The following is a 26,246-nucleotide window of genomic DNA, read 5'->3' as shown; positions in this document are numbered from 1 at the left end:
TGTTTAATGTCTGTCTCTGCTAAACCCTAAGTTCCACAAGGGCAGAGACCACGTCTGTCTTTTCCCACCATCTTCAACACAATCGTTGAATAACCCTGGATGAATATCACAGAGGAAGAAGAGAAAGCAGCGAGAGGCTGAGCCAGCCTGCTTCTGGGGAGTTCCCTGTTTCAGCCTGCAGGTCGAAACTGGACACAGGCACATCCTGACGTACCAATTTAGCACACAGTGACTCTGCCCACAAACAGATGTGACTCGGAGCCCGACCATCTGACATACTGTGCAGCAATCTTGCCTCCTGGAGGGGAGCAAGGTGAGGACAGGAAGGAGAGGGGAAGAGCCCTGTGGGAAAGGTCCCGCCAGACAGTGAACACAAAAATAACATGCAAGAGTGCTTCTCGAACTTTCATGAGTACACAACTCACCTGGGGAGCCTGTTAAATACGCAGATTCTGATTCAGTGGGACCGGGGTGGGGCCTAAGATTCTGCATTTCTAACAAGCTCTCAGGTGAAGATGATGCTGATGGTCCACACACCATTAGGCGGCAAGAATAGACATGAGATAGAATTCTAAATCATTCTTTGAGGTCTTATTTGATATCGTTAATATCAAGCCAGATTTTGGCTGGAAGGCCTGGCACCAACTCATGAAAACATTCGCCACTGCCTTCTTCGCTCCTCTGTCTAATAGCACAAAGTTGAGGGCAAAAGAGCCTGCTGACGTCATAAAGGAGAAGTGGGCTCATCAGACATTCCAGTCTTGACTCTCTAAATACCTCACCATGTAACCTCAAGCAAGTTATTTCCTCTTTCTGGGCCTTTCGTTAGCAGCACCCAATCACTGATCTGTACATTATCTATGTCAGCATTACCCAAAATTTTTTAAAAACACAGATTGTAGGGCTTCACCACTAGAGATTCTAACTCACTAAGTCTGGGGTGGTCTGAGGATGTGAATTTGTTTAAATCCAATGATTCAGATACCCATCCAGAGTGGGAGCCATCAGACAAATGTCAGCCGAGGTGGAACTGTCCATGGTACTGATCAGTGAGGTGCAAAGTGGCCTAAATACGGACTTAGGGGATCCCTGGGAAGAATAATTTACCACTTTGTTTGAGAATCTGGAAAATATGCAAACACCTGTAGCCCTGTTTGGATACCGGCATTATGGGCCACCCGGTGGTTACCTGGAAGTGAAGCCTAACCCATCGGAAAGGGGGAAATGCTTATGTCCAATTATTTCCAAAATTAATGCACTTGAGGCATCTGCAACAGTCCCCAAAGACATGGTGAAAGGCATGATTTACGGTTCTTCAGACCTGCCTGAAAACGAGTGGTATCACTGAGGGCGAGGCCCCAGATAGCAAAACCATTTCTTATTTGTTGCTCTAGTTTGAAGAATGGCCGCGTGAAACTCCAGTGTGTGCTTTCTGCGGGGATTTCCTGCAGTAAGAGAGAGCAATGAACAGAGGGTGAGGGGAGAAGACAAAAGGTGGAAATGAGGATTAAGCAGAATGCCAGGTCTGCCTGACGGGCTCATTTTTCTAGCTCCCCAAAAAGATCTATGCACCTGTCCAAAACAAACTACAGATCCATTACCCTGCACACAGAGCCACTGCGAGCACTAAGCAACGAAGGGCAAGCCCAAATGATAGTTCGCCGCTGGCTGAAAACTTACCACCTCTCTATTTTTACCCTTGTTGTTCTAAGGGAGCTGAATAATTTTACTTTGGTTGGGAGCGGTGGGCAGAATTTTTTTAGTTTGCAGGTCAAAGAAATTCCATACCGTTCAGTTCACAACACATCCTACAACCTGGGTAACCTTCCCAGCACAGTTCTAGAGTTAAGCCTCTTCTACCCAGTTCATGCTATTCAGAGGTTCTTAGAAATTACCTATATGTTTGTTTAAGTGTACGTTGTCTGTCCTCCCCCCCCTCCCCAAATTGTCAGCCCTTATCTGTTTAGCTCCTGCTGTATTCTCAGTGGCTGGCACATAGTAGGAGCTCAAGAAAGATGTGTTGAATGGATGGATGAGTGAGTGAATATGTCCCTCTTGATGTGTTTGTAGCCCTCTGGATATTTCTCTGGGCCAGTCTCTCCTACTGCTATTTATCTTCCACACTGCTTCCCCAGGGAGCCGTTTTGTTTTTTTTTTAATGCAAAACCATGCTATTTTCTTTGCTTTCAGGATAAACATCCAAACTCCTCAGCTAAGCATGCAAGGTAACTTGTCCCTGCCTGGCTCTTCTGAGTCATGCCCTCACATGCCACATGCCCTGTCACATGCGCCCAGTGTGTGTGCGACATGCCGTTTGCTCAGCAGGCATCGTGGCCCCGAGGAAGTCGAGCTGCTCCACGAACCCTGCCTCCCAAAGTGCCGGCTCCTTTGCCTGTAATTCCCCATCTCACTCCACAGCTGGCTCCTGCTCACCCTTCAAGGCTTAGGTCAGGTGTCACGTCTGTTCCGAAGCTTCCCTGATCTCTCTCCCTTGTCCCTGCAGGCTGGTTCCCCTTGTTTTGCCTACTCGCTACCTACGTCCTTTTCTCCTGGTGACAGTGCTATAATCTTCCCCTGGGAAATCAACCTTTTCCCGCTCTCAGACGAGGGGGCTGGGATAGGACTGACTTTGCCCCTTGACTCAGGGCTGAGCACATGACCTGGCCAATCACAGTCATTATTATTATTGACCCTGGGGATAGGCACAGGACTCAAGCTGGGCCAGTGAGCATCATCACTGAGACTGGAACTACTGGGGAAGAGATTCAGTCTTTCTGCCTGAGCTGCTAAGGTGATAAAGAGAAAACCTAGAGATGTGTGACCATCATTTGCCATGACAGGGGAGCATGCCTGAAAATGCAGCCAACTCAAGAAAAAAAGCAGGTGGAGACAGAAACAGATAGGCAGACAGACAAGAAGCAAGAGAGTGAGTAAGCAAAGGAGAAAGAGGTTGACAAAGATACTGATGTCTGATGATGTCATTGAGCTCCTGGATCCAGCCATTCCTGAAGTCGGACCTAAACTTCTCAGTTACACAAGCCAATCAATCTTCTTTTTTAATTTAAAAAAATAAAAATTTTCAAAATTTTAAAAATAGCTTGCTTTTGGTTTTGTCACTTGCAGCAGAAAGCATCCTAGATGAAATACTCTCCCCACAGCTCCCACAGAACCCTGATTTAACCTCCCCCATAGCACCTATTGGGGGGTGATTTGCCAATTGCCCTACTAGATTGTGAGCTCCCTGAGGGCAAGAAACACATCTCATTCCCCTCAGTAGCCTGAAGACCTCGTGTGCCATAGATACCGCATAAAGATTTGTGAAACGAAAAATGAAGGCGTATCTATCCAGGAATTAATGAAGCTTTCCATTTACTTTGTTGTACTTTAAGGACCTTTCTGACAAGCACTCTGAGTCTCCTCCGGATCATGGCTGTGGCCAGTCTGCTCCACTCCCTGAACGCTTGTTTGTCAGTTCTCTGTAGTCAGAGGCCCTGGAGATAATGGGAAGGGGCAGGTCCAAGTGTGGTGAAAGCACATGGCCTGGAGTCCTACTACGGTTGTGCTTCTTGCTCACCTGGACTTCACCCAAGGCCAAGGCATCGCTGGCCCCCTGTGCTGCCCAGGGGAGGGGCTGGAGCACTGGGACAAAGAATCCTACACATGCAGGGACCCACTAATTTTTCATGCTTCTGAACCTCTGCTGGTGCTTTCCTCCTGACTGAAGACCCCTCTCTTCCTTCTCGACTTGATTCCTCAAAGCTCAGATGAAAAATCCCCTCCATGGAGTCTGCCCTGAACTCCCAAGGTGACAAATTCAAAGGCTTTCAGGCACCAGGAAGCGAGAGAAGTAGGTTAGGCTGGCGGCCTGTGGAGCACACGCCCCATCTAAGGGGCAGGCTCCATCCAGCTCCTGCCAACCGCTGCCACAAGAAAGTCCGAGATGGAGAAAGACCAGCCTCCCCTCACTGAGGAGTCTGTGGGCTCGGAGCTGCAAACATGGGCTTATTGTTATTGTCGTCGTTATTATCATCCTCATTAAACACAAACCATGTCTCGTGTGGCCCTGGAACGTGGCCTATGGGTCACCTGCGGCTTTGCCCACAGCAGTTACAGGACCAGCACACCAGAGTCTAGTCACCTAGGAGTACGTCTGTCTTTTCTGCAAGACGCCATCTCTGCAGGCTGGACCCACATCTCCAGGTCTGCTAATCATGCTCTCAGTGCTCAACAGCTCTGCACCGACCCGGACCTTATCGGCCCCAGGGGCAGACATTCTGCCCATGCCCTGGCATGGATCTCCCTGCTTACCCCATCAAGCCATCCTCCCCACGGCAGCGATGTCTCCAAAATACAAATCAGATCTTGCCATTCCTCTGCTTAAAATCCTTCAATGGCTCCCCCTACCAACACACACACACACCATGTTTAAAGGAGTAAGTAACTATAGTTACAAAATGTGCTAAATAGAAAAAACACAGGGCTAATAAGGCCCAGAATGGAGGGAGATCATTTATTCTGGGCAGGTGGGAAAGGGTTTTCTGAGGAGGGAGAATTTAAGCTGAGACCTGACAGATGAGAAAGATCCAGCCACAGAAGAGTGGGAGATGGCGCCTTCTAGAAAGAATTGTGTGTGCAAAGGCCCTGAGGCATGAAAGAGTTTAAGGATTCAAGATCCAAGAGGGAAACACACACAGGTGAGGCAGGAATAACAATTCCTCAGCCACCAGGACACTGAGAGGATTAAATGACAGTGTGTAGGCAAAGTCGTTGGCACTGTGCCTGGTAGTTAGTTAGCACTCAATGAACAGCTGCCATTCTTAGTAAGATGGCACTGCCGAAGTAAAGGAGGCCTGGTTTATTTCCTGCTGCTAGGAACGGGACTGCCCGGTTCATAGGGAGAGCTAACAGCCAGTCTCAAAGGTTCCTTTATGATACAAGACAGTTCCATTTCCACAGGCTTATGAGGACCAGGCACTTAACTCCAAAAAGCTTCTAAACTCATTATAAAAGAATTCTGCTTCCCCTCAGAAGGCATAAGAGCTGAGAAGTTGAATGATGAGAAAGTCCCAAGAGGGTAGCTAAGTTTAACGTAGACCTGGAACGGGTAGAGAAGACCGGCTCTCCAAAGAGGCCAGGGCAACGGTACCAGCACTGCCAGGATGCTCCAAGCTCTGGACCCCATCTTGGAGACAGGGGCTGTGTGGTGGGTTTGCTCTGGGTCCAGAGTAAGGGACACAATCTGGGGACTAATGTTCCTTTATGCAGACGACCACTGCTCCAGCCTCTACTGATCCCCGATATCTTGCATCATGCCAGTGTCTCGGGGTACACCGTCTAATGAGAAGCTGTGGCTTCTCTGGAAAGTCAGTCCAGGGAGGAGAGAGGACATTTACCATATGAAGGAAACGAGGGCCAGGCATGCGGGAAGCTCAGGGAGGAAGCAGAAGTACTGGGTTCTACTGCGAGGGGAGCAAGAGAGGCTTCTTGGAGGAGGAGACCAGAGTTCTGTCTTTTTAAAGGAATGCACAGATGAAGCTTGGCATCCAGAAAACACAAAGAGATCCTAGAAACCAATAAGAAAAAGAGGAAAAGCCCAGTGGAAATATGACCAAAGGACACAAACAGGCAAGAAAGGGCAGAGGAAATCTGAATGACCAAAAATCACGACCAGATCCTCACCCTGGTCAGTGACCAGGCAAGGCCGAATGAGAGTCATGATGAGACACCATTTTGTACCCATCGTGTTGGCGAAACATAAACAAACTGTAAGCCTACCGATGCCAAGTGTTGTTGAGAACGTGAAACAACAGGAGCTCTCATCCTCCTGTTTGAGAGTGAAGGATTGGTGCCGCCACCGGGGAGAGCAGTTCGGCGATAGCAGGAGAGGTGAAGACAAGCATGCCCTGTGAGCCAGCAACCCCACTCACAGGTACACAACCTGGAGAAACGGAGTCTCGAACATGTGTGCCAGGAGATACTGTCCAGGATGCTCACCTAAACACGGTTTGAACAGGGGAAAATTACCAACAACCTGACTGCCCACCACAGGGAGAATAAATAGACACATCACTGAACATTCCCACGAGAGAGTATCAGTAAGGATAGCAGTTAAAGTTAATGAATGAGAATGCCATGCCTTCACATGTACAAATCTCAAAAAGGTAATATTGGTGAAAAATACAAGGTGTGAAAAGATCCAGAAAGACTGATATCATTTATGTGAAGTAATAAAAAGAAAATCCTCTCATGAGCATACATAATAAAAGTATAAAATCACAGACAGGAAGGATGCACAACAACTCCACAGAACGGCTCCCTCTGGGGGGGTACGAAGAGGATTCAGCTGTAGCTACAATGTTTAATTTCTGACCATTAACATTTATTAAATCTGGATGATGATACTTGTGTGTTCATCATACTTTGCTGCGTATTCTGGGGCACATTTGAAACATTTTGTAATAAATTTTTAAGCGCTTAAAAGCAATATGACAAAATGTGAACAGCTGTTAATTCTTGGTGGCGGGAATACGAGTGCTTACCTTACTCCTTGTATTTTTTCCGCCCTTTAAGAAATCATCTCTGTATGACCACTCTGGGAAACTCTTTGGCAGTGTCTACTCAAGTGGAACACACGCCCACCCCATGACCCAGCAATTCCATTCCTAAGTGTAGACCCACAGAAATCAGGGCTCATATCCACCAGAAGACATATACGAGAAAGTTAATTATAGCACCATGTGTAACTGAGCCAAACGGGAAGCCACCCAAACACCCACCAACAGTAAAATACAAAAAAATTGTGATATATTCATACAATGGAATCCTACATAGCAATGGAAAGACAACTGCTACTTGCATAATCAGGGATAAATCTTACAGACGTGATGCTGAGAGAAAGAAGCCAGGTGCAAAGCAGTGCATGCTATATGATCCTAAAATGGGCAAAACCGATCTACAGCGTCAACTAGAAATCAGGAGAGTGGGCACCCTTGCTGAGAAAGTGACAAGAGGAGGCTGGTGTTCTGTTAATGGTATATTTCTTGGTCCCCATGCTGTTTGCACAGGTGTGTTCATTTTCTGAAAATACATCAAGCTATACACTTAAGATTGGATGTATGTCATACCTCAAGTTGAAAAATAACAAGAAAGGAGGAAAAAAACCCACTGCCATAACAAAGAGGAAAATGAAGAGGGAGCGGAAGAAGAGAGCAGGGAGGAAAGAAGAACCGAGCACGCATATGTCGGAGTTATCACAAATTACGAAAGAATGGAACCAAATGAGTGAGGCTTCTCCGCAGACTTATATGAAGCCACACGTGAGGGCTTGGGAAATGCGGACGCTGCCCTAAGTAAACGGCTGACGGCAGCGTCTCAGCGGATGGTCACAGGACCCTGTGACGGAGGTGCCCTTGCCCCATGTGACAGCTGCGACAATCGAGCGTCACAGGGCCCGGTGAATTGCCGGAGGTCACGCAGCTAGTGTGTGCCAGAGAGAGAATCTGAATTGCGGCCAGTGAGACACCACGGGCAAAACCCTTAACCTCAGGATAGTGCGGCTTCTGAAACTGCGGATGGCCCGTGAAGCTTCGGAGAACAAGGGGAAGGGGGTGGCTTCTGGACCCGAGAGACCTGGTAATGGGAGCACAACTAAAATGGCAGTAACTTGAGAATCCAGAAACGTTTTTCTCTAGCTTACAAAAGATGAACAAAGACTGCAATACGCAGTTCTCAGAAAATGGCAGTACCCGAAGGGAAGGGAGCAACTATTCTGTTAGTCAAGAAGAGAGTAAGCGCAGAGAAGTACTCTTCTAGGTTACGATTTTAATCAGTTGTCCAAAAACGTGAGGGAAAAAACCCAGATATAACATGGCATAAGTGTTTTCAGAAAGCCTTTGAGCTAGGAGAAATTAAATAATGACATATAACTAATTTAACAGCCCCAGAAACATTTTGGACAACTTCATGCCCAAGAGAGTCAAGCATCTTATAATTCATGTCAATTTCCAAACCAGTGGGTTCACCGTGGCTGCATGACAGGCCTCAGGCTCAGCCTGAGATGGGGGAGCAGGGGGCGCTGGCCAAGTCTAGTTGGCAAACTGGGGAGGCCGGATCCCAGATGTGTCAAATAACTCATCTTTGTCACCAGGCATGGCTAACACAAAGTCTTTGTCGAGCCTGCTGCAAATGTTTGCAGTGTTGTGTCCACACCCAGTGGGCCAGGAAGGCCTGAGCATCTCTATGGACAATTACCAATGACCTGTAGGCTGGAGTAATGAAGGGAACTGGGGAGAAAGGGAGTTGGTGAGTGGACAACACTGGGGTCACACAACAATTTCTACACAGCTTGAGTCCATTTGTCCATCAAACACGTTTTACTCAGCATCTACTAGGCCCCAGGCACTGTATAAGATGCTGAGAAGACGAAGACTCCACAGGTCTGGTTCTGCTCTCTGATTCCATGGGGTAAAGGGGGAGAGACAGCGGTGCATCAGGCAGCCGTGACTGAGTAGAAGAAAGGAACCCAGAGGAGGAGCAGCTAACACTTTGAGTTCAGGGAAATCTTCCTGGAGGACGGGGGTTCCTGCAAGGTCAGTGACCCAAGACCACCAAGATGCTTCTCTTGGATTCAACCTCTATGTGTGCTACACACAGAAAACATTCAGGTTGGGAACAGAGCAGCAAATACACTTCTGCTTGCAGGCTCTGGGTTATTTGTTTTTTTTTTTTTTTGCAGGGGAAGATTCACCCTTCGCTAACATCTGTTGCCAATCTTCCTCCTTTTCTCTCCCCGTCAAAGCCCCAGTACATAGTTGTGCACAGTTATAAGTTTTTCTGTTCTTCTATGTGAGCCACCGCCACAGCACGGCTACTGACAGACAGGTGGTGTGGTTTCACATGCGAGAACTGAACCTGGGCCACCAAAGCAGAACATGCCGAACTTTAACCACTAGGCCATCAGGGCTGGCTCTGGATTATTTGTTTATAAAGTGACCTTAATTTTTTAAATTGGATTTTAATTTGATATTATGGAAAAGTCCTCCCAAGAAAGCCCCACTTATTAAACACTACATATTTGCATATGTGCGCATATACATATTCCAAGTCTGAGGCTCATCAGTGTCTCTCTCTTGAGACGATTTTTCTGGCAAGACGACTTCAGCAACTGCTCTCCCGGAAAATATCTTAAAAGGCTTTTACTGTATTAAAGAGAAACACAAACGTGTGATGTATAATGAGCCCAATTTCTCTCCTCTTCTTATTTAATGCATTAAGCACCAGAACTATTTACACAGTGGTTGGCAGAGTGTCAAATGAGAAACAAGCTTGACTTTACGGCTTCATTCAGTTGGAGCTTCTTTGCTCTCCCAAATTCTCTCTGGAAAACCTTCACTTCAGGGGATGGTGTCTGAGCTCCCCGTGTCTCCGTTCCAATTTGGGGGGTGGGGGGGAATCCGCACTGTCTTCTGGATCCTCTTCCACACGAGGGTGTTTCTGGCAGGATATCCCGAGATTCTGCATTCCCACACAGAAACCCGTAGTAGTGCGTGATTCGGTATCACCAGCTCCCAGATTTGGGTAAGGGTTTGTGGGGCTGCTTGACCAAGGGCAGACAGCACTGTGGCGTTAGCAGGAGTCTCACTCAATTCCTGACACCAGCTGCGGGGCCCTGGGCAGGATGCGCAAAGCCTCTGAGCCCAGTATCTTCATTTTTAAGACATTTTTTATGGGGCTTGACAAGAATTGCACAATGAGAAAATACAGAGCCTACGGTGTGCATGACAAGCCTAACACACGCTGGCTGGCATCACCATACACAGAAACACAGAGTGTGGGGGTTCAGGGTGGACCACCTATGTCGGGCTCGTCCACCGCCCGGGCTCAGAGCCCCAGCATCCTCGATGATGAGGGCACGCTTATGCGTCGCCTTCCATCTCGCTACCAGCCCGCGTGCCCCTTTGTTCAACAAATTCATACACAGCACTTACCGTGTGCAGGCCCTGTTGGGACCACTTTATAGGTGTTACCACCTTAAGTCCTCATAACAACAACAACACTAGGAGGGAAGTGCTGTGACTATCCCTGGTATACAGAAGGGGAAGCTGAGGCACAGAGCGGTCAAATAACCTGCCCAAGGTCACACAGCTAGTGAAGCAGTAGAAACCTTCCTTTCTTTCTTTCTTTTCTTTTTACTCTCACGGTTGGCAAAGTCCTGCTGAATGAGTAAATGCATAAATGAACAAATGAATGACTCTCTCTCCATACACTTAGGTTTCTCAGGAAAGGGTATAAGCCTGGGATGCACTGTGAGGGCAGCAACCCCTAGCTCTAAATGTGGCCCCTAAGTGAGAGGGTGGGGGGTGAGGGGTGGATGGTTTGGCAGAAGGGAGCGGCCGTCAGAGCCCCCGGCTTCACATGCTCCCTGATTTCCAGACCCCCGAGACTGAGGAGTTGACTTCTGCAGTCAATGCAAGTATCCGCCCACTGGGCGACAGCTGAACGATCTCGGTTCCTCCGTGCTCCAGACTGCTCTGCCGCAGACCTGTGTGGGAGACAGTGAAAGCCAGCATTCTGTAGACCGTCTGCCCGAGCCCACGTATCAGTCAGACACCGTGCAGCGAGATGGCCTTGGACAAGTCACTTCACCTCCCTGTGCCCCATTTTCCTGCTTGCAAAGTGAGATGACAGTGACAGTTCTCTACCCCAGGCAAGGAAAGAGAGGGAGGGGCAGGCAGAATAATGCCCCCCAAAGATGTCCATGCCCTAATCCCTGGACCTATAGATACGGTACCTTACGTGGCAAAGGGGACTCTGCAGAGGTGACTAAGTTGAGGACACTGAGGTGGGGAGAACAACCTGGGTCATCTGGGTGGGCCCAATCTCATCACACTCCTTAAAAGTCGAGAACCTTCCCCACTGTGGTGGGAGGAAGAATGGCCGGAGAGACGCAGCAGTGACGACGGAGGAAGAGGCCACTGTAGGAAGCCTCTGGAAGCTGGAAAAAGCAAGGAAACGGATTCTCCCCTAGAGCCTCGAGGAAGAAACAGCCCTACCGACACGCTGACTTCAGCCCAGGGAGCCCCGGGCCGACTGCCGACCACCGAAGCATAAGATAATGAAGGCGTGCTGTGTAAAGCCACTAGGCTCGTGGTCATTTCTCACGGCAGCAATAGGAAGCCAACACAAGATGTGCAGAAGAAACAGGGTGCCAGAAGGAAGAGATACACCCTGAAGGGACCCTGCCTTCCCACTTGCGGGATTTACCCCTGGGCTCCGGCGGGCCCTGCAAGAATCACCTCCTGCAGAAAGCGGCCCGCCTCCCCACCCCACTCTCCTCCAGAGAAGCTGCACAGGGGACCCTCCTCTAGCTCACAGGCCTCCTCAGGGAGAACGGCCTGACTTATGCTTCTCCCTACAAGAGTGTGAACTTCGTGGAGGCAGAGACAGGACTTCAAACCATCTCCGTCCGCCTACACCTACCTGACACCCCTGCACTCTGGACGCGTTTGCCAAATGGAAGAACTGCTCGGCTTCAGCATCCTTCCCGGTGCCCACTCACTCCCACCGCTGTATCTGCCCTCCACCAGGGTCCTGCTGACCCCAGGGCTGCCTGTAAATCTGCGCCTCTCAGGCAGTCACCGAGGTGCTTTCCACGGCTCAACGTGTGCCAGGCAGCTCTTCCACCACACACTGGTGTATGTGTTTTTAATGAGGATTTTAATGCATAATTTCTCCAACAAGTTGAATTATCTGCAGCTCAGGGGAAAGCGATTTGCCTTGCCTTAATGCCAAATGAACTTTCAGAGACTGACTCCATTATCCTAAGCAGGGAAGATAGTCTCTCAATTCTCATTTGCTCACTGAGCAATAACGCAGACTTTTAGGAGCATCATCAAAAACGAATCTTTTACTTAAGCCCTCCTGCCAGCAAAGTCCACTTGGACAAGGAGCTGGTCAGGCCACTCCCTCAGGTCGTTCGAGAGCCATCTTTCCTGTCTCCAAAGACTTGCTGGCCTCTTGCCCATTCTGCAAAAATATTCACTCAAAGCGAAGTGAGAACAACCTTCCAAGTCACCCTGAAAGTTATTCCACTCACTTTTGGAATTTAGATTTTTTGAATTTGTGCCGAGATCTAGTGAAGTGAAGAAGAAAATAAAACGGAAAGTTTTCCCTTTAATTTCTGTTCATTTATTTATTAATTCAGGCCACGAGCATCTCTGGGGCGGCAGGTGCTATTCTAGGAGCTGGGGAGAGAGCAGTGGACAGAAGCAGACCCAGGCCCTGTTCCACGAGCTTCCACGCCAGTGCGGAGACAGATGATGCTCAAGCACACACATCAATCATTTCAGCCGGCGGTATGCGCTAGGAGGAAATTAGAACAGAGTCAGGGACCAGAGAGGGACTGACTGAAGGGCGGCATTAACGAGGGCGGTCAGGAAAGGCCTGGCTCTGAGGAGGGGGAATTTCAGCTGAGACCTGATGAGTTGAAGGAGCTGTCCATGCAGAGACTGGGAAAAGCCATTCCAGGCAGAGGGACGAGCAGGCGCAAAGGCTATGAGGTGAGAACAGCGGGAAGTCTCAGGAGGTCCGTGTGGCTCGGCGTAGAGGGGGAGGGGTGGGGCACAAATAAGAGAGGGAAGGGAGTAGGGGACAGACTGGGGGACACCTCAAAGGCCATAGTAAAGGGCCCTGAATTTAACTGCCATAGGTGCCACTGGTGGGTTTTACTCAACAGTGACATCATCTGATTTATGTCGCACAAACCTCACTGCGGGTACAGTGTGGGAAACGGATTGTAGGCAGCAAGAGTAGATAGGGGCAGCCATTGTAGGTGCCCATGCCAGAGGTGACAGTGGCTTGGGTTAGGATAATCTAAGCAGGGATGGAGGGAAGCAGCTGACCTGGGACTATCTAGAAGGAGAGAGACCACAAGACTCAGCACGAAAAAGTTTCGGATTGGTGGAGCTATGCTCTCTTATTATCTCGATCCTGCTTAGTCGTGCGGCTCAAGAGAGGTGCTCCCCTGTGAGGGTCATGAGGGCTGCTCGTAAAGATGCCAGTCCTCCTCTGGGCACATGGGAGGAGTGGCCTCCTCTGCCCCAAGGCCGCGTAACCCGCTTTGGCCAATGAAATGAGTGTAATTGACAAGCATCACTTCCGGGCAGAAGCTTAAGAGCCAGTGTCTGATTTGTCTCTGTCCCTTGCCCCTGCTGCCACAGTTGTGGCTACACACAGAGAGGAGCTCCCAGCAGCTGGACCCCTGATGCTACGATGAGCAGAGGTCCCAGCCAACCCATGACGGATGCGGAATATGAGCCCCAAATACATCTTGGTTGGCTGAGGCTGCCAAGATCATGGAGCTGTTTGTTACCTCAGCCTAACCAAGACTGCCTTGACTGATACAAGCAACGTGCCTGGGATATTTCAAAGTTAACGAGTAACTTTATATACAACCATTGTGGCTGCACTCAGCTACAAAGGAATAAACTCCATCGAGTGCTGGACTGATATTCAGGAACCCATTTCCCCGTGATTTAGACTCAATGTGGGATGTGAAGGCATGGATGTCTCTAGTGAGCTCTCTGCTTATCCCGTGCGTTTAAAATTAAACACACGCACAGCATCCTGAGGCAAAGAAATTCTTCGGTAAAGATAAATCTTGCACTCACAAACTATATGTATGCCAATTTTATCAATTAAAAAAAGTTCAAATTCAGGTTAAGATCACATTTTAATTCTAAAACTGCCAGATAACCAACAATGGTGGCATCACTGGGGAAATACATAGAAATTCAGGCTAGAAAAATACTTATCTGATGAATTTTAAAAAGCTAAATTATGTTTAATATTTCCTTGAATACTGTCCAGGTCCGTGGATTCTGGAGTCAGTCACTGAACAGGTCCAAGGCTTAGAGCAGCAAGGGACACGTACCTCAATCCACCCAAAGATGTCATGTCCCCGTGCCTTAACAGGGTAAGTGGCAAGCGACACGTTCTTGAAGCGATCCATTAAAGAAAAGACTCTGACATGGTTCATTTTTCTGGGTCAATTTAGAATGAAGCTCTCTAGAAAAGGTGCCCTCAGGGTATCAAAGCAGGCATCTTGAGCTGCTAGGCCCCATGAGGGCCAGTGCAAGCTTGGGCTCTTAAGAGAGTTCATCAGTAGCCTCAGCTGGCTGTTGAAGTCCTGCACATGGCCCAATCTGCCCTTGAAAATCCGACGGACCCTCAGATCTGTCCTGGGCAGCAGCCAAAGTGTACTTCAGGGGAGTGGGTATGCCCTAGTCAGCCAAACGCGGGGCAGAGAGGGCATCGAAGGACAATCACCAGCCACGGGGAGCGGGGCCAACAATCTAGTAAAGACCCAGCCAACCAGGGCATCTGTACAAGTCAGTCACCACGGGGCCAGGCCCACCAAATGGTGCCTTTAATTCCCAAACTCGTTTATTTGCAAATATGGTTGCACTAGGGGAAGAGGGTGGGGGAAACACTGTCCTACGGACACAGATGTCACAGGCAAAAGTCTACCGTCCCTGCAAGTCCGCCCCAGGGCTCAGGAGGATGGGAGGATGCGCAGGCCCTGCTCCTGGCTCAGGAGAGTCTCAGGGCTGCTTCATGATCTTTCTGAACTACTTAACTCAGGAACCGCCCCCCTGCACTTCTCGGGCCGGAGCCCCACCTCACTAACCTGAGCCTCACAGTGTCTGTTCTTGGGAGTGGCCGTGTTCTTGGCAGGTTCCTCTCACCTGAAATAAGTTTTGCAACACTCTAAGGCTTGAGGGGATATGACGTGGGGAGGGAGTTGCTTTGGGCTGCAGAGAGAGCATTTAGCAATGTGTGGTCCCCAAAGATGTCCACAACCTAATTCCAGAACCTGAGAGCATCCACCGTACACGGCAAAATGGACCTTGCAGACGTGATTAAGTTAAGGATCTTGCGATAGAAGATTATCGTGCATTACCTGCATGGGCCCACCGTGATCACAAGGGTCCTCATGAGAGGAAAAGGAGTCAGAGAAGGAGGTGGGACTATGCTGGCAGAAGCTGAGGTCACAGTCACATGATGGCTTGGCTCTGAAGACAGAGGAGGCCACAAGCTAAGGAATGCAGGCAGCCTCTAGAAGTTGGAAAAGGCAAGGAAAGGATTCTCCTCTGGAGCCCCCAGAAGGAACCAGCGCTCCCACACTTTGATTTTAGCTCAGTGAGACTGATTTTGGACTTCTGACCTCCAGAACTGTAGATAATAAGTTTGTGTAGTTTTAGATCACTACACATGTGGTGATTTGTCACAGCAGCCATAGGTAGCAGACACACAATGCAAGGCATTTCACAGGGGAATGTCCCCCGTTCAGGCTGGCACTCACTTCCCTTAGTGAGACACAGACAGGCTGAGCTGCCTGAGGACGCTGTCGTGCAGGGGCCGCTTCAGTGGAACGCTCCCTCCAAATGAGAATACCTCATAATAAGGACACGTTGGTTAGGCAGAATTTTGATTTATGACATTTTAAGACATTCTGGATGGAGCCCAAGATTTGTATGAGCCTGCAAGTCATCAGATTAAATCAGAATATAATTTTCCCCCTCTTTTCATAAGAATTATTGTACTCTTCACTATGAACAAATGTAGAATTTCTAAGTCTTCCTTTTTATGGGCTCAGCTCCACTTTTCTTCAACAGGAAAAAATGGAACGACAGATTTATTCTGGCCCTGAGATAAACCTGCTTTGTAACTCTCTAAATTAAGATCCAACAGACCCCGACGTGATCAGATTTCTAACCTGGCTTAAACGCAGAAATCTATGACCACGTACACACAGCAGTCAGTCTAGTTTCCCTCTGGAATCCCCACATGTTGGGAGCGGCTTATGGAAACTCCTGCTCTAGTTTTCCATGGTAAAGATCAAAGGAAATTCCAGCAAGGCGCCTCTGCAGGAGAGAGACTCAGAAATTCATCACCTGTGAAGTCTGCCCCAGGGCTCTGTGAGTATGACAGCGCCCGGTGCCACACTTCCTTGTGCACCAGCAGCCCCCTCCCACCTAGAGAGCCTGTTGAACCCAGAGCGCTGGGCCCCAGCCCCGGAGCTGATCTTCCAGTGGGTCTGGGGTGCAGCCTGAGACTCTGTATTTCTAACAAGCTCCAGGTGACGCTGATGCTGCTGGTCAGAGGCCACACTTTGAGAAGCACACAGTTGAGGGATCCCTCTGACATAAGGTCGGATTTCTCCCCCATCCTGAAGGGTCATGACCTTACCTCACCTGATTGAACTGTCCCTCCCAAGATAGTTAGTATATTGCAATTGGCGAAGCATCTCCTACTTGACTCCAAGCCAGAGGTCCTCCGGCTTGGCTGCCACTGGCGTCACCTGGGGAGTTTTTAAACCCCTTGGTGCCCAGGCCTCACTCCAGGCCAATTAACTCAGAATCGGGGTGGGGGCGGGCCGGGCTCTGGAGTTTTTAAAGCTCCCCAAGCAATCCAAAGTGCAGCCAGGACGGAGGATTGCTGCTCTAAGCCAAGAGGATGGATGGCAAAATGATGCCACTGGCTGAAGCAGACAGTTCAACAGGGCCCTTCTCCGGGGCTGGGCTCCTGCCCCTGGCACCGTCACATATAACAGGGCTCATAAATGCTTCCTGAGTGAATGAACCCTAATCGAGCAGCAAGCTTACGGAGGGCTGGTGCCTCCTTTCTCAAGGGGACCTGCACGAATATACAGAAGTCAATTATGTCATCATAAATTATGAACCTTTGTGAGGGGAGTAGCTCTAGAACAAAAAAAGCTCGTGTGAGAATCTTCATGGGAAATAGCCCCACATTCATCAGTCCAAATCAATAACAAGACAACCATGAGTGAAAACTAGAAAACACTTATTTGGTCCAGAACAAGGGTCCACAAACTATGACCCATAGGCCAAATCCAGCTGCCACCTATTCTTATTTATGTATTTATTTTTTAAAGATTGACACTTGAGCTAACATCTGTTGCCAATCTTTTTTTTTTCCTTCTTACCCCCAAAACCCCCCAGTACATAGTTGTAGACTCTAGTTGTGAGTGCCTTTGGTTGTGCTATGTGGGACGCCACCTCAGCATGGCCTGATGAGTGGTGCCATGCCCACGCCCAGGATCCTAACCAGCGAAACCCCAGGCCATCGAAGAGGAGGGCGCGAACCCAACCACTCAGCCATGGGGCCAGCCCCTGCTACCTAGTCTTCTTTTTTTTGAGGAAGATTAGCCCTGAGCTAACATCTGCCGCCAATCCTCCTCTTTTTGCTGAGGAAGACTGGCCCTGAGCTAACATCCGTGCCCATCTTCCTCTATTTTATATGTGGGACGCCTGCCACAGCATGGTGTGTCAAGCGATGCCATGTCTGCACCCGGGATCCGAACTGGTGAACCCAGGGCCACTGAAGCAGAACGTGCGAACTTAACCGCTGCGCCACCAGGCCAGCCCCTGCCACCTATTCTTATAAATAAAGTTTTCCTGGCACACAGCCACACCCTTTTGTCTCCATACTGTCTGTGGCTACTCACACTACAAAGGCAGAGTTGAGTATTGTCAACTGAGTATGGTCCACAAAGCCAAACATATTTACTCTCTGGCTCTTACATGACAAATCTGCCCACCCCTGCCCTCAAGAAATAAGAGGATGTACACAAGCAAAACCTAACGTGACTGTCTTTAGAAGGTGGAATCACGGGTGACTGTTTTCTTTTTATCTGTTTTCTCTCCTATCAGCCAGCTTTTGAGCTGTGTGTTTAAACCCTGAACTGAAGAAGAGGAAGAAGCACCCGCCTCAATGGCAGCGCTAGTGAGCGAGGCGCCTGGCTCCCCGCCGGGACGGTACCTTGTTTCCGATGGCCTTTTTGGGGGGGAAGTTGTAGGCCCTCACTTGAGGGTATTTGTTCTGTAACTTGTGGTGCAAACTCCTGAACTCTGTGTACCGTCGATAGACATTCCACTCGTCATCTTTTATCCGGATGTAAACCTGTCAAGAAAAGGAAAGAGAAAGAAGATGTAAACTTCTCTTAAAACTCCCACTACAGGGCCGGCCTGGTGGTGCAGCGGTTAAGTTCGCACGTTCTGCTTCTCGGCGGCCCGGGGTTCAACGGTTCGGATCCCGGGTGCGGACATGGCACCGCTTGGCACGCCATGCTGTAGTTGGCGTCCCACATATAAAGTAGAGGAAGATGGGCACGATGTTAGGTCAGGGCCAGGCTTCCTCAGCAAAAAGAGGAGGATTGGCAGCAGATGTTAGCTCAGGGCTAGTCATCCTCAAAAATAAATAAATAAATCAAAAAACCTCCTATTACAAAGGGGTGGGGTTTTGGCAACACTCCACCCATGAAAACCAGCTCCGTGAGAGCAGGGGCCACATCTGTCTCCCACACTGCTGCCCAGGGCCGAGCTCAGAGCAGGGACTCAGTGGGACTCAGTGAACAAATGGTACGGGAAACACTGGCTCAGTCGGGCAGGGTACAGCGACAACGTGCTGCACTCATTTTCCCAGCAGCAGCAGAGCTCAACAGTCCAGTTAATCCCAGAGATGCATTTCTCATACTTTCGTCACAGGCATGGCATAACAATGACAGATGCAGTCCAGTTAATCCCAGAGATGCATTTCTCATACTTTCGTCACAGGCATGGCATAGCAATGACAGATGCTGGTGGGAGTCCTCTCTGGCTATGCATCTCCCCATCTGGAAAATGGAGCTGATTAACAGCACCTCCTCCCAAGGTGGGGTGGAGAACATTCGGACACATAAGCGATGCAGCTGTGCCTGGGCCATGCAGACCACCACACAGAGGAGGCTGCCGTCGATGTGGGGAAGGAGGGAGGGGGCCGGAGTCGAGAACAGCCCAAGTGGATGGAAGGTCACGTCCAGATGGGATAAACGCAGCTGAGGCATACAGCTTCTCCATTTTCATCCAGCTGTGCCTCTCAAGAGAACACTCTGGGGTACCAAGTGTAACGGCTGTTTCATGAGCTTTTCCCGGACCCTGACACCTTCCAGGGACACACAGCAACTACAGTGCAAAGGAAAGCAGAAGTGGGAGAGAGATCGATGCATTTTTAAAAATTATACGAGCTAAGAAGAGCCCAGAGAGTAAAGTCTCGGATGATAAATAGCCATTGTAATTGTAATCAGTAAACGTCAATACATATCTTAAAAACCTCTTTGACCATAAAAATAGGCATCTGTGGAGAGAAATTTCCAATGAAATGAGAAGGAGAAACAGAGGCCTATCGAGTTTGTGGGGAGCCCCAAAGCCAAGAGAGACGGCAAATATCTGGATGACAGATGTCACATGATCCCAACTGGCTTGAGGCACGAATCTAATCCAACACAATGAAATTCAAAAAGATCAATGTCGGGTCCCACCACAAAAATCCAAAGACCAACACCGTAAGTATAAGATGGGGCAGACACGACACAGCGCAGCAGTGGCCTCTGGACAAAGACTCATGGGTTTTAGTAAATTCAAGCGAAGTGAATAATGTGGGAGAGCCACCAAAAAAGCCCATGTAATCTCTAGACCTCATTAAAAGGTATATGATAACTTCTAGAATAAAGGAGTTGAAAGTCTTGCTCTATCCTAAATCGGCAGACCATCTTAGTTAGGTTTTGGTTGTCGCCTGTTAAAAGACGAACTGAACTATGTTCAGAAAGGTCCAGATCACTTGCTTCTCAAAGAGTGGTCTGTGGACCAGCAGCATGGGCATCACACGGGAATATGTTAGAAATGCAGTGTCTCAGGCTCCCCCCAGAGGTGCTGACTCGGAATCTGCATTTTAACAAGAATCCCAATGTGTTCACACACACTTTAAAGTTTGAGAAGCTCTAGGCCCTAGCAGATGACTTACAACCGAATTAGCAGAAGAAAGATGGAAGACGTTGGAGGATGAAGAGGGTGGAGATCTCCGAATTCCTGGAAAGGCTGTATGAGGAGGAAAGACCAAGATGACGTGATCCGGGTGGTTCCAGGAAGCAGACTTCCAGCAGATAGAGCCCGGAGGAAGAGCGATTTCAGCAGGGAAGAACTTTCTAGCAGCCAAAGCTGCCCCAAGAGGAAAAGATATGTCTCCATAGGTTTCTTGGAGCTGGGTGTCCAAGCCATGGTGTGATGACTGACAGAACTGTTACCACACTTAGGCAGGTATTAGATTTCTAGCAGGGAAGTGTTCATTAGACCCCAAAGCATCTGGAAGGGCCTGGCTGGTTACAGAGAACTGGGACCTCCGGCTTTCACGGTCTCACGGACTGAGATGTGATCAATCAGCAAAGAAGTCCAGCAGAGCCCAGGGCACCTTAATGCAGCACGTTTGGGGCATTTTTTGAGTCCTCCCGAGGCACAGCATGTGCTACTTGTCCGCTTAACATCCATTTCCCCCCAATATTTCTGGGGATAGTAACGTGCTCAGAAAGAAAACAATTAAACTATATTTTCCTATCTCCCTTGCAGATAAGAGTGGCTAATGGGATGTAAGCAAAAAGCATTATTTGGGGAGTCTAAAGAAAGCTCTCAAGAGAGAGCTGACTTTGCCAACAAGTGCCTTTTTACTCTTTTTGCTGCATTTTTCTCTCTTTCTCAAACATAGATGTGATGACTGGAGCTCCAGCAATCATTTTATGATCATGAGGTGACCTTGAGAATGGAAGCAGAAAGACAGAAGGACCATGGGTCTCTGATGACATTATGAAGCTACCACACCAATTACCACACTATCTACTCAAAGCTTTTTTAACAAAAGAGAAATATTCATCTCTAATTTGTTCAAGATAATGTTTTAGAGGTCTTTGTACTAAAGTTGAATGCAATTCCAATCTGATTCTTCTCAAATGGCCTGTATCTGCTTGCAGTATATTCTTACACAAGCCCAGACACCCCTGGAGGTGGCATGTTCAATCGCTTGTCTGAGCATCATGCCTAAGGCTAATTATCTAGATCAGGGGAGGCAAACCATGGCCCGTGGGCCAAATCCAGCCACATTATTCATTTACCTACTGTTTACAGCTGCTTTCACAATACAGTGCAGACTCGAGTGGCTGCAACAGAGACCATAAGGCCTGAAAAGCTGAAAATATTTACTTTCTGGCCCTCTACAAAAAAACTTTGCCGACCTCTGACCTAGAGATTCACAAAGTCGTCACTATTGGTATTTTCCCACCAACATATCCAGGCTCTTGCGTGGAGAAGGGCAGTGCTTTCCACATATTGCCAGCCTCCAGGTGGACTGCATGGACCATGTGGGCACAGGAATCCAGTGTTCCAAAGCTTCCCAGCTGATTCTGATGAGTGGGTGCTGTGGTCTGAATGTTTGTGCCCCTCCAAAATTCCCATGTAGAAATGCTAACCCCCAATGAGATGGTATTACAAGGTGGGGCCTCTGGGAGGTAATCAGGTCACGAGGGGGAGCCCTCATGAATGGGACTAGTGCCCTTATAAGAGAGACCCCAGAGGGATCCCTCGCGCCCCTTCTGCCATGTGAGGACAGTGAGAAGACGGTCGTCTATGAAATAGGTTCTCACTAGACACCTAATCTGCTGGCATCTTGATCTCGGGCTTCCCAGCCTGCAGAACTGTGAGAAATAAATGCTTGTTGTTGATAAGCTGCCCCATCTATAGCAGTTTGTTGCAGCAGCCCGAATGGACTGAGACAGTGGGCAATTTGGGGAACCCTGATGTTAAGCAGACTTCAGTGTCAGACAGACACGCCACGCCTCCCCTCTGGCTGTGCCTTTCCTCATCTGTAAAGTGGGGCTGGTTAACACGACCTCCTCCCAAGGCGGCGTGGAGAACATTCGGGCACACAGCACTGCGGCCGTGGCTGGGATCCTGCAGACCGCCATCTGGATGAGAGGGAAATCGACCTAGGACGGGAAGGAGGTGGCAGAGGTGAGAAGAGCCCAGCCGGAGGGAAGGTCACGTCCAGATGGGACAAGCCCAACTGGGGCACAGAGCTTCTTTGTTTGAACCAAGTTGTGACTCCCAAGAGAACAATCCGGGGGTACAAAATATGAGGGCTGTTTCATCAACTTTTGACAGGCCCTAACGCCTTCTGGGGACACACAGCAACTACCTCACAAGGCAAAACAGTAGGAGAGAGATCAATGCATTTAAAAAAAAAATTACATGCGTTAAGAACAGCCCAGAGAGTAAAATCTCCAAAGATAAATAGCTGTTGTAACCTGCATCAGTGAATGTCATCTTAAAAACCTCTAACATAACGATACAAACAGGCATCAGCCTGATAAATTCTGATTCTACACTTTTCTACATTCTACTCTTCATAACACATTCAGAGCCAATGGCTTCACTCCGTGAAAGCGCTGAGTTCCCTCCTGCTTCTCCGCCAGCCCCTTCTTGGCCTTGCCTGTGGGCACCTCCTCTTCTACTCACACCCCAAAGGCGGGGGTTTCACCTGGGGTCCCCTCTCCCCTATACAGGCATCTACTCTCAGGCCTGCACATTTCATTTTTAGGTCAGTGAGCTCCAAATCTGTATCTCTAGTCTGGACCTCTGATAGGAACTCCCGACCCAGACTTGATTTTCCCTAGGCCACCTAAAATTCATGGTGTCTAGATCTGAACCCATGAACCACAGTGCAAACCCGCTCCTCCTCCTCCTGGGACCTCGCTCTCTCAGTTGCCTGAGCCAGAGGTCTGGGCATCAACTTTGACCAGTCCTGTTCTTTACCCTCCACTCCAAGTACCGAAGAACAGGGCTTGCCAAGCCCACCTCTAAAACCTACCTCCAGAGCTACCCACCCTCTGCACGGACCACTACAACAGGTCTCCAGCGCCTCTTCTGGCCTCCCGTTGCTCCCCATTCAATTCATTTTCATCTCCCCTGTTCGAATCCTTCAATGAGTGCCCGGGAAGGATGCTCACGCCAACAGCTCGCTCTGGAGTAGGTACGTGGGTAGCCGCTGTGGGCTTGGAAGGCTCTTGCATCATTGCCATCATCTTACTTCAGGCTCCACTCCTTGCTTTGGCAAACCAGAATGGTGCCAATTTGCCTGCATTTTCTTTAAAATTCTTCAATTTCTTAAATATTCTTTAAAATTTTTTAAATTCTTTAATTTCTTAAATTCTTAAAAATTTCTTTACAACTAAGATGGTGCCAATTTGTCTGTGTGTCTTTAAAACATTCTAAAAAGTGTCCAGATCCAAGTAAACGTCCTGTCCTAGGAACAGCGTCCCTCAGCCTTCCAGCTGTCTCCTAGTTGTCCCCTGCTGTGGGGACAGCAGGCATTCAAGGAGTCAGAACTTCAGAAGGAGGGGATCAGAAAGAACCCCAGAAACCATTAGTTCAACCCTTCCTTTTAAAAGTCACAGGATTGGTGTGACAGATACCCCCTCCCCATCTCATATTCTGCACCTTGAGAAGGTATACCCGGGGTCTGGCTTGGGGGAGCCACCTGGACTTAGGATGTGGGTGAACAGCCCAGAGAAAGGGAACCTCGTGAGGACCAGGGCAGGGAGGGGAGGAAGATGCCCGCGGTGGAGAGGAGGGGGTGTGACAGCACAATAATGGGATCAGTAAGGAGACACAACGCATGGAAGTGGTCAAGAACACGACTCTGCAGCCAATCTCCCTGATTCCAATCCCGGCTGTGCTGCGCACGAGCTGTGTGCCCTGAGAAAGTCACTTAAGTTCTCTGTGCCTCCACCTCCTCCTTTCAGAAATGAGGATGACGTGACCTCCCTCGTAAAGTCTCGGGAGGATTAAATGAGTTCACACATGTAATAGGCTTACAACAGGGCCTGGCACCTAGAAGATGCCATAGGAGTGTTTGATAGACAAACAACTAGAAATGTATCCTTTCTGGTTAGGTTGCCACCAGGAAATGACAAATCTGGATTTGGAAGTTCTGATCTTGGTGACCAGCTTTAACGTTAATCCCCTCCAGCGGTTTGACTGATGGAGACTGGGCTGTCGTGAGACATCAAGACACTCACAGCTGCCTCGTGCACGGCAGCAGCATCCCAGAAGTTCGGCGCCTCCACCACCCACCAGTTACGTGATGTTGGGCAAACTGCTTCTTTCTGAGTCTCAGTTTACTCATCTGGGAAATGTTTTTAATCCAAAAAAAAGATGCTTGAAAGCATTCATAAAAATGCCTGGCACTCCAGAAGTGTTTGCTGCTGCTGCTGTTATTATCGTTGTTGTTATCATCATCAAAAGCACTAAATTCTGCAAGTTTAAGCAGCATTGCCACTGAAGCACACACCTGTCTTAGCTTTACGATCTCTACCACAGGCTTTCTGCCCAGTAAAGAACAAGTATGCACTGAGTCACAAATCTAGGGCCTCGAACAAAGTATGCTGCGGATCATGAAAATTTTTAAACAAAAATACAAATTATAATGCCCTTCCTCTTAAAAGCTCCACAAATACGAACCCCAAAACATATTTCTTTCCCAGGAGCACATGAGAGCAGCTCTGCTGCTGAGACTGGATGGCATGGCCCCTCCCGGCCACCGTGTGTGCCCCTGGGAGCGTCCCAGCTTCTTCCAGGCCTCGCTTCCTCGTGTGTAAGATGCGGGGTGGGTCTAGAGGGTCTGTGGGTCTGAGTCCTCAGATGATTTGTAAAGCCCAGGTCCTCCACTGGGCCTCCTCCCATCCACGCTCCCCTCCCATGTCACTGTGGAGACCCAGGCGCCCCCGAACTTCAGGCTTGATGTAGCAGCATTTAACACCCAAGGGGAAAGGCAACAGCAGACCCATCCTGCAGTGTCCTTCTTCAAAGCCCAGTTGTCTGAGTGTCGTCCTGCCAAGCTGGGAGAGCAGCTTCCCGGGAACACGGGGTGGTGAGCACCGACGCTCATGGGGGAACAGGGAGCCAAGAGGGTTCTGGATGCTTCTGTCAAGTTCAGTGACTGGCCACACTCCCGCCTCCGCCAGCATCATTAGACTGAGGCCCTCTCAAAGGTGAAGAGTGGCCCAAGGGCATTTCAGACATCAGCTTCTCTTCTGTTTGGAGGCCGTTTGATAATGAGGACAGGGGAGACAGTCCCAGGCCCACGTGGACCGAGCACAGACTCCAGGTCAAGCACCCCTGTTCTCAGTTTCTGCTGTTGTCTGGATGTTGATCAAATCCTATTCTCCCCGGCGAGCAGTCCACGTCATGGAGCTCTGGGAGAAATTCAACAAGAGTGGCACTGCCCACTGCCAGGCCCAAGAGAGTAAGATGATATTTTTCAGAACTCCAATAAGATATATAAATACTAAACTCACCATTTATGAAGCACCCACTATGTGCTGGGTACCACACCAGGCACTCCACTGGCCTCTCTTTTCATCTTCATGTTCATCTGCAAGGCAGGTGGTATGAGTTGCCCTTCCACAGATGAAGGCACAGGTTCAGAGAGGGTATGTCACTTGCCCGGGGGAGGAGGGGAGATAAAGGATGTGAGCCCAGGTCTGGCTGAAGTCTCAGGCCTGGTGCTTTCTATTACAGCACGCTGCTGCAGTAGCTGAGGCCCCTGAAGTCCCAGGAACGCCAAGCCGGCGGTGCTGGCAGCTGGGAACAGGAGCTGCCACAGCAGGGCCCTTGCTCAACTCCTCTGAGGCCCAAATGCCCCCTTTCTAGGTAGATCACACGTCCTCAGAAGGGTCTCCTTGATACCAGGATGCTCCAATTGCACCTTCTCATTTACGCCTCTCCCTTCCAGAATCTAATCCCAATAAAATCGCCCGGAGTCACCTGAACCGTCCATCCTCAACAGCAATGCTTTTAGCATCCAAAATTCGGAAACTTTCTGTGCAAATTAAGTTGTCCTTGAATTATACTTAACCAAATTGTGCACTTATTTCACTGAAGAACTGAAAGAGCTTATGCCCAAAATTGTTGGTTTTTTTTTTTTTTAACTTTAAAGGGCTCCCCCTTCTAAATTAAATTTGATAGGCCCCAATTCCTTCTGCCTGAGCCATAAAGATAATAATTCCTTGGAGAAATAAAAAGAGTTGACCTCTTCCAGCAAAACCAAGTTCCCTTTTAAAACAAGCAATAAAAAGCCACTTCAAATCCAATCTCCTTGACTCAGCAAAAGACAAATAAAATAGGAGGGTAATATCCGTAATCAGGAATCAGGGCAAACCTTCGTTTCTGTTTTAAGAGGAAGTTCGAATCTTGAGGTTTCTTTTCCACTGGGAAGAATTACCCCAGGAATGCCTGTAATAACACTGGGGTCAGGAGAGGTTAAGGGTGGGGGGAGGGCAAAAGCCTCAGCCCATCAACAAACTG

At 48.9% G+C, this 26,246-nt stretch overlaps 1 protein-coding gene across 7 annotated transcripts in view; it reads right to left on the bottom strand.

The window, feature by feature from the left end:
• SNX29 (sorting nexin 29) overlaps window positions 1-26,246 on the bottom strand; it is a 505,847-nt gene that overhangs the window by 75,979 nt on the left and 403,622 nt on the right. For 6 of the 7 annotated variants that reach the window (XM_046665870.1, XM_046665871.1, XM_046665872.1 and 3 more), the window contains one exon: window positions 17,842-17,982. The exons of the other annotated variant lie outside the window; for it this stretch is intronic. In XM_046665870.1, coding sequence (XP_046521826.1) covers window positions 17,842-17,982 — 141 coding nt within the window. The remainder of the gene's footprint in view (window positions 1-17,841; window positions 17,983-26,246) is intronic. 7 annotated transcript variants of the gene reach the window in all.

The sequence above is a fragment of the Equus quagga genome, chromosome 7 (genome assembly GCF_021613505.1).
Source record: "Equus quagga isolate Etosha38 chromosome 7, UCLA_HA_Equagga_1.0, whole genome shotgun sequence".
NCBI lineage: Eukaryota > Metazoa > Chordata > Mammalia > Perissodactyla > Equidae > Equus > Equus quagga.
The sequence above is the reverse complement of the archived record's forward strand: the minus strand, read 5'-3'. Positions and strand labels throughout refer to the sequence as shown.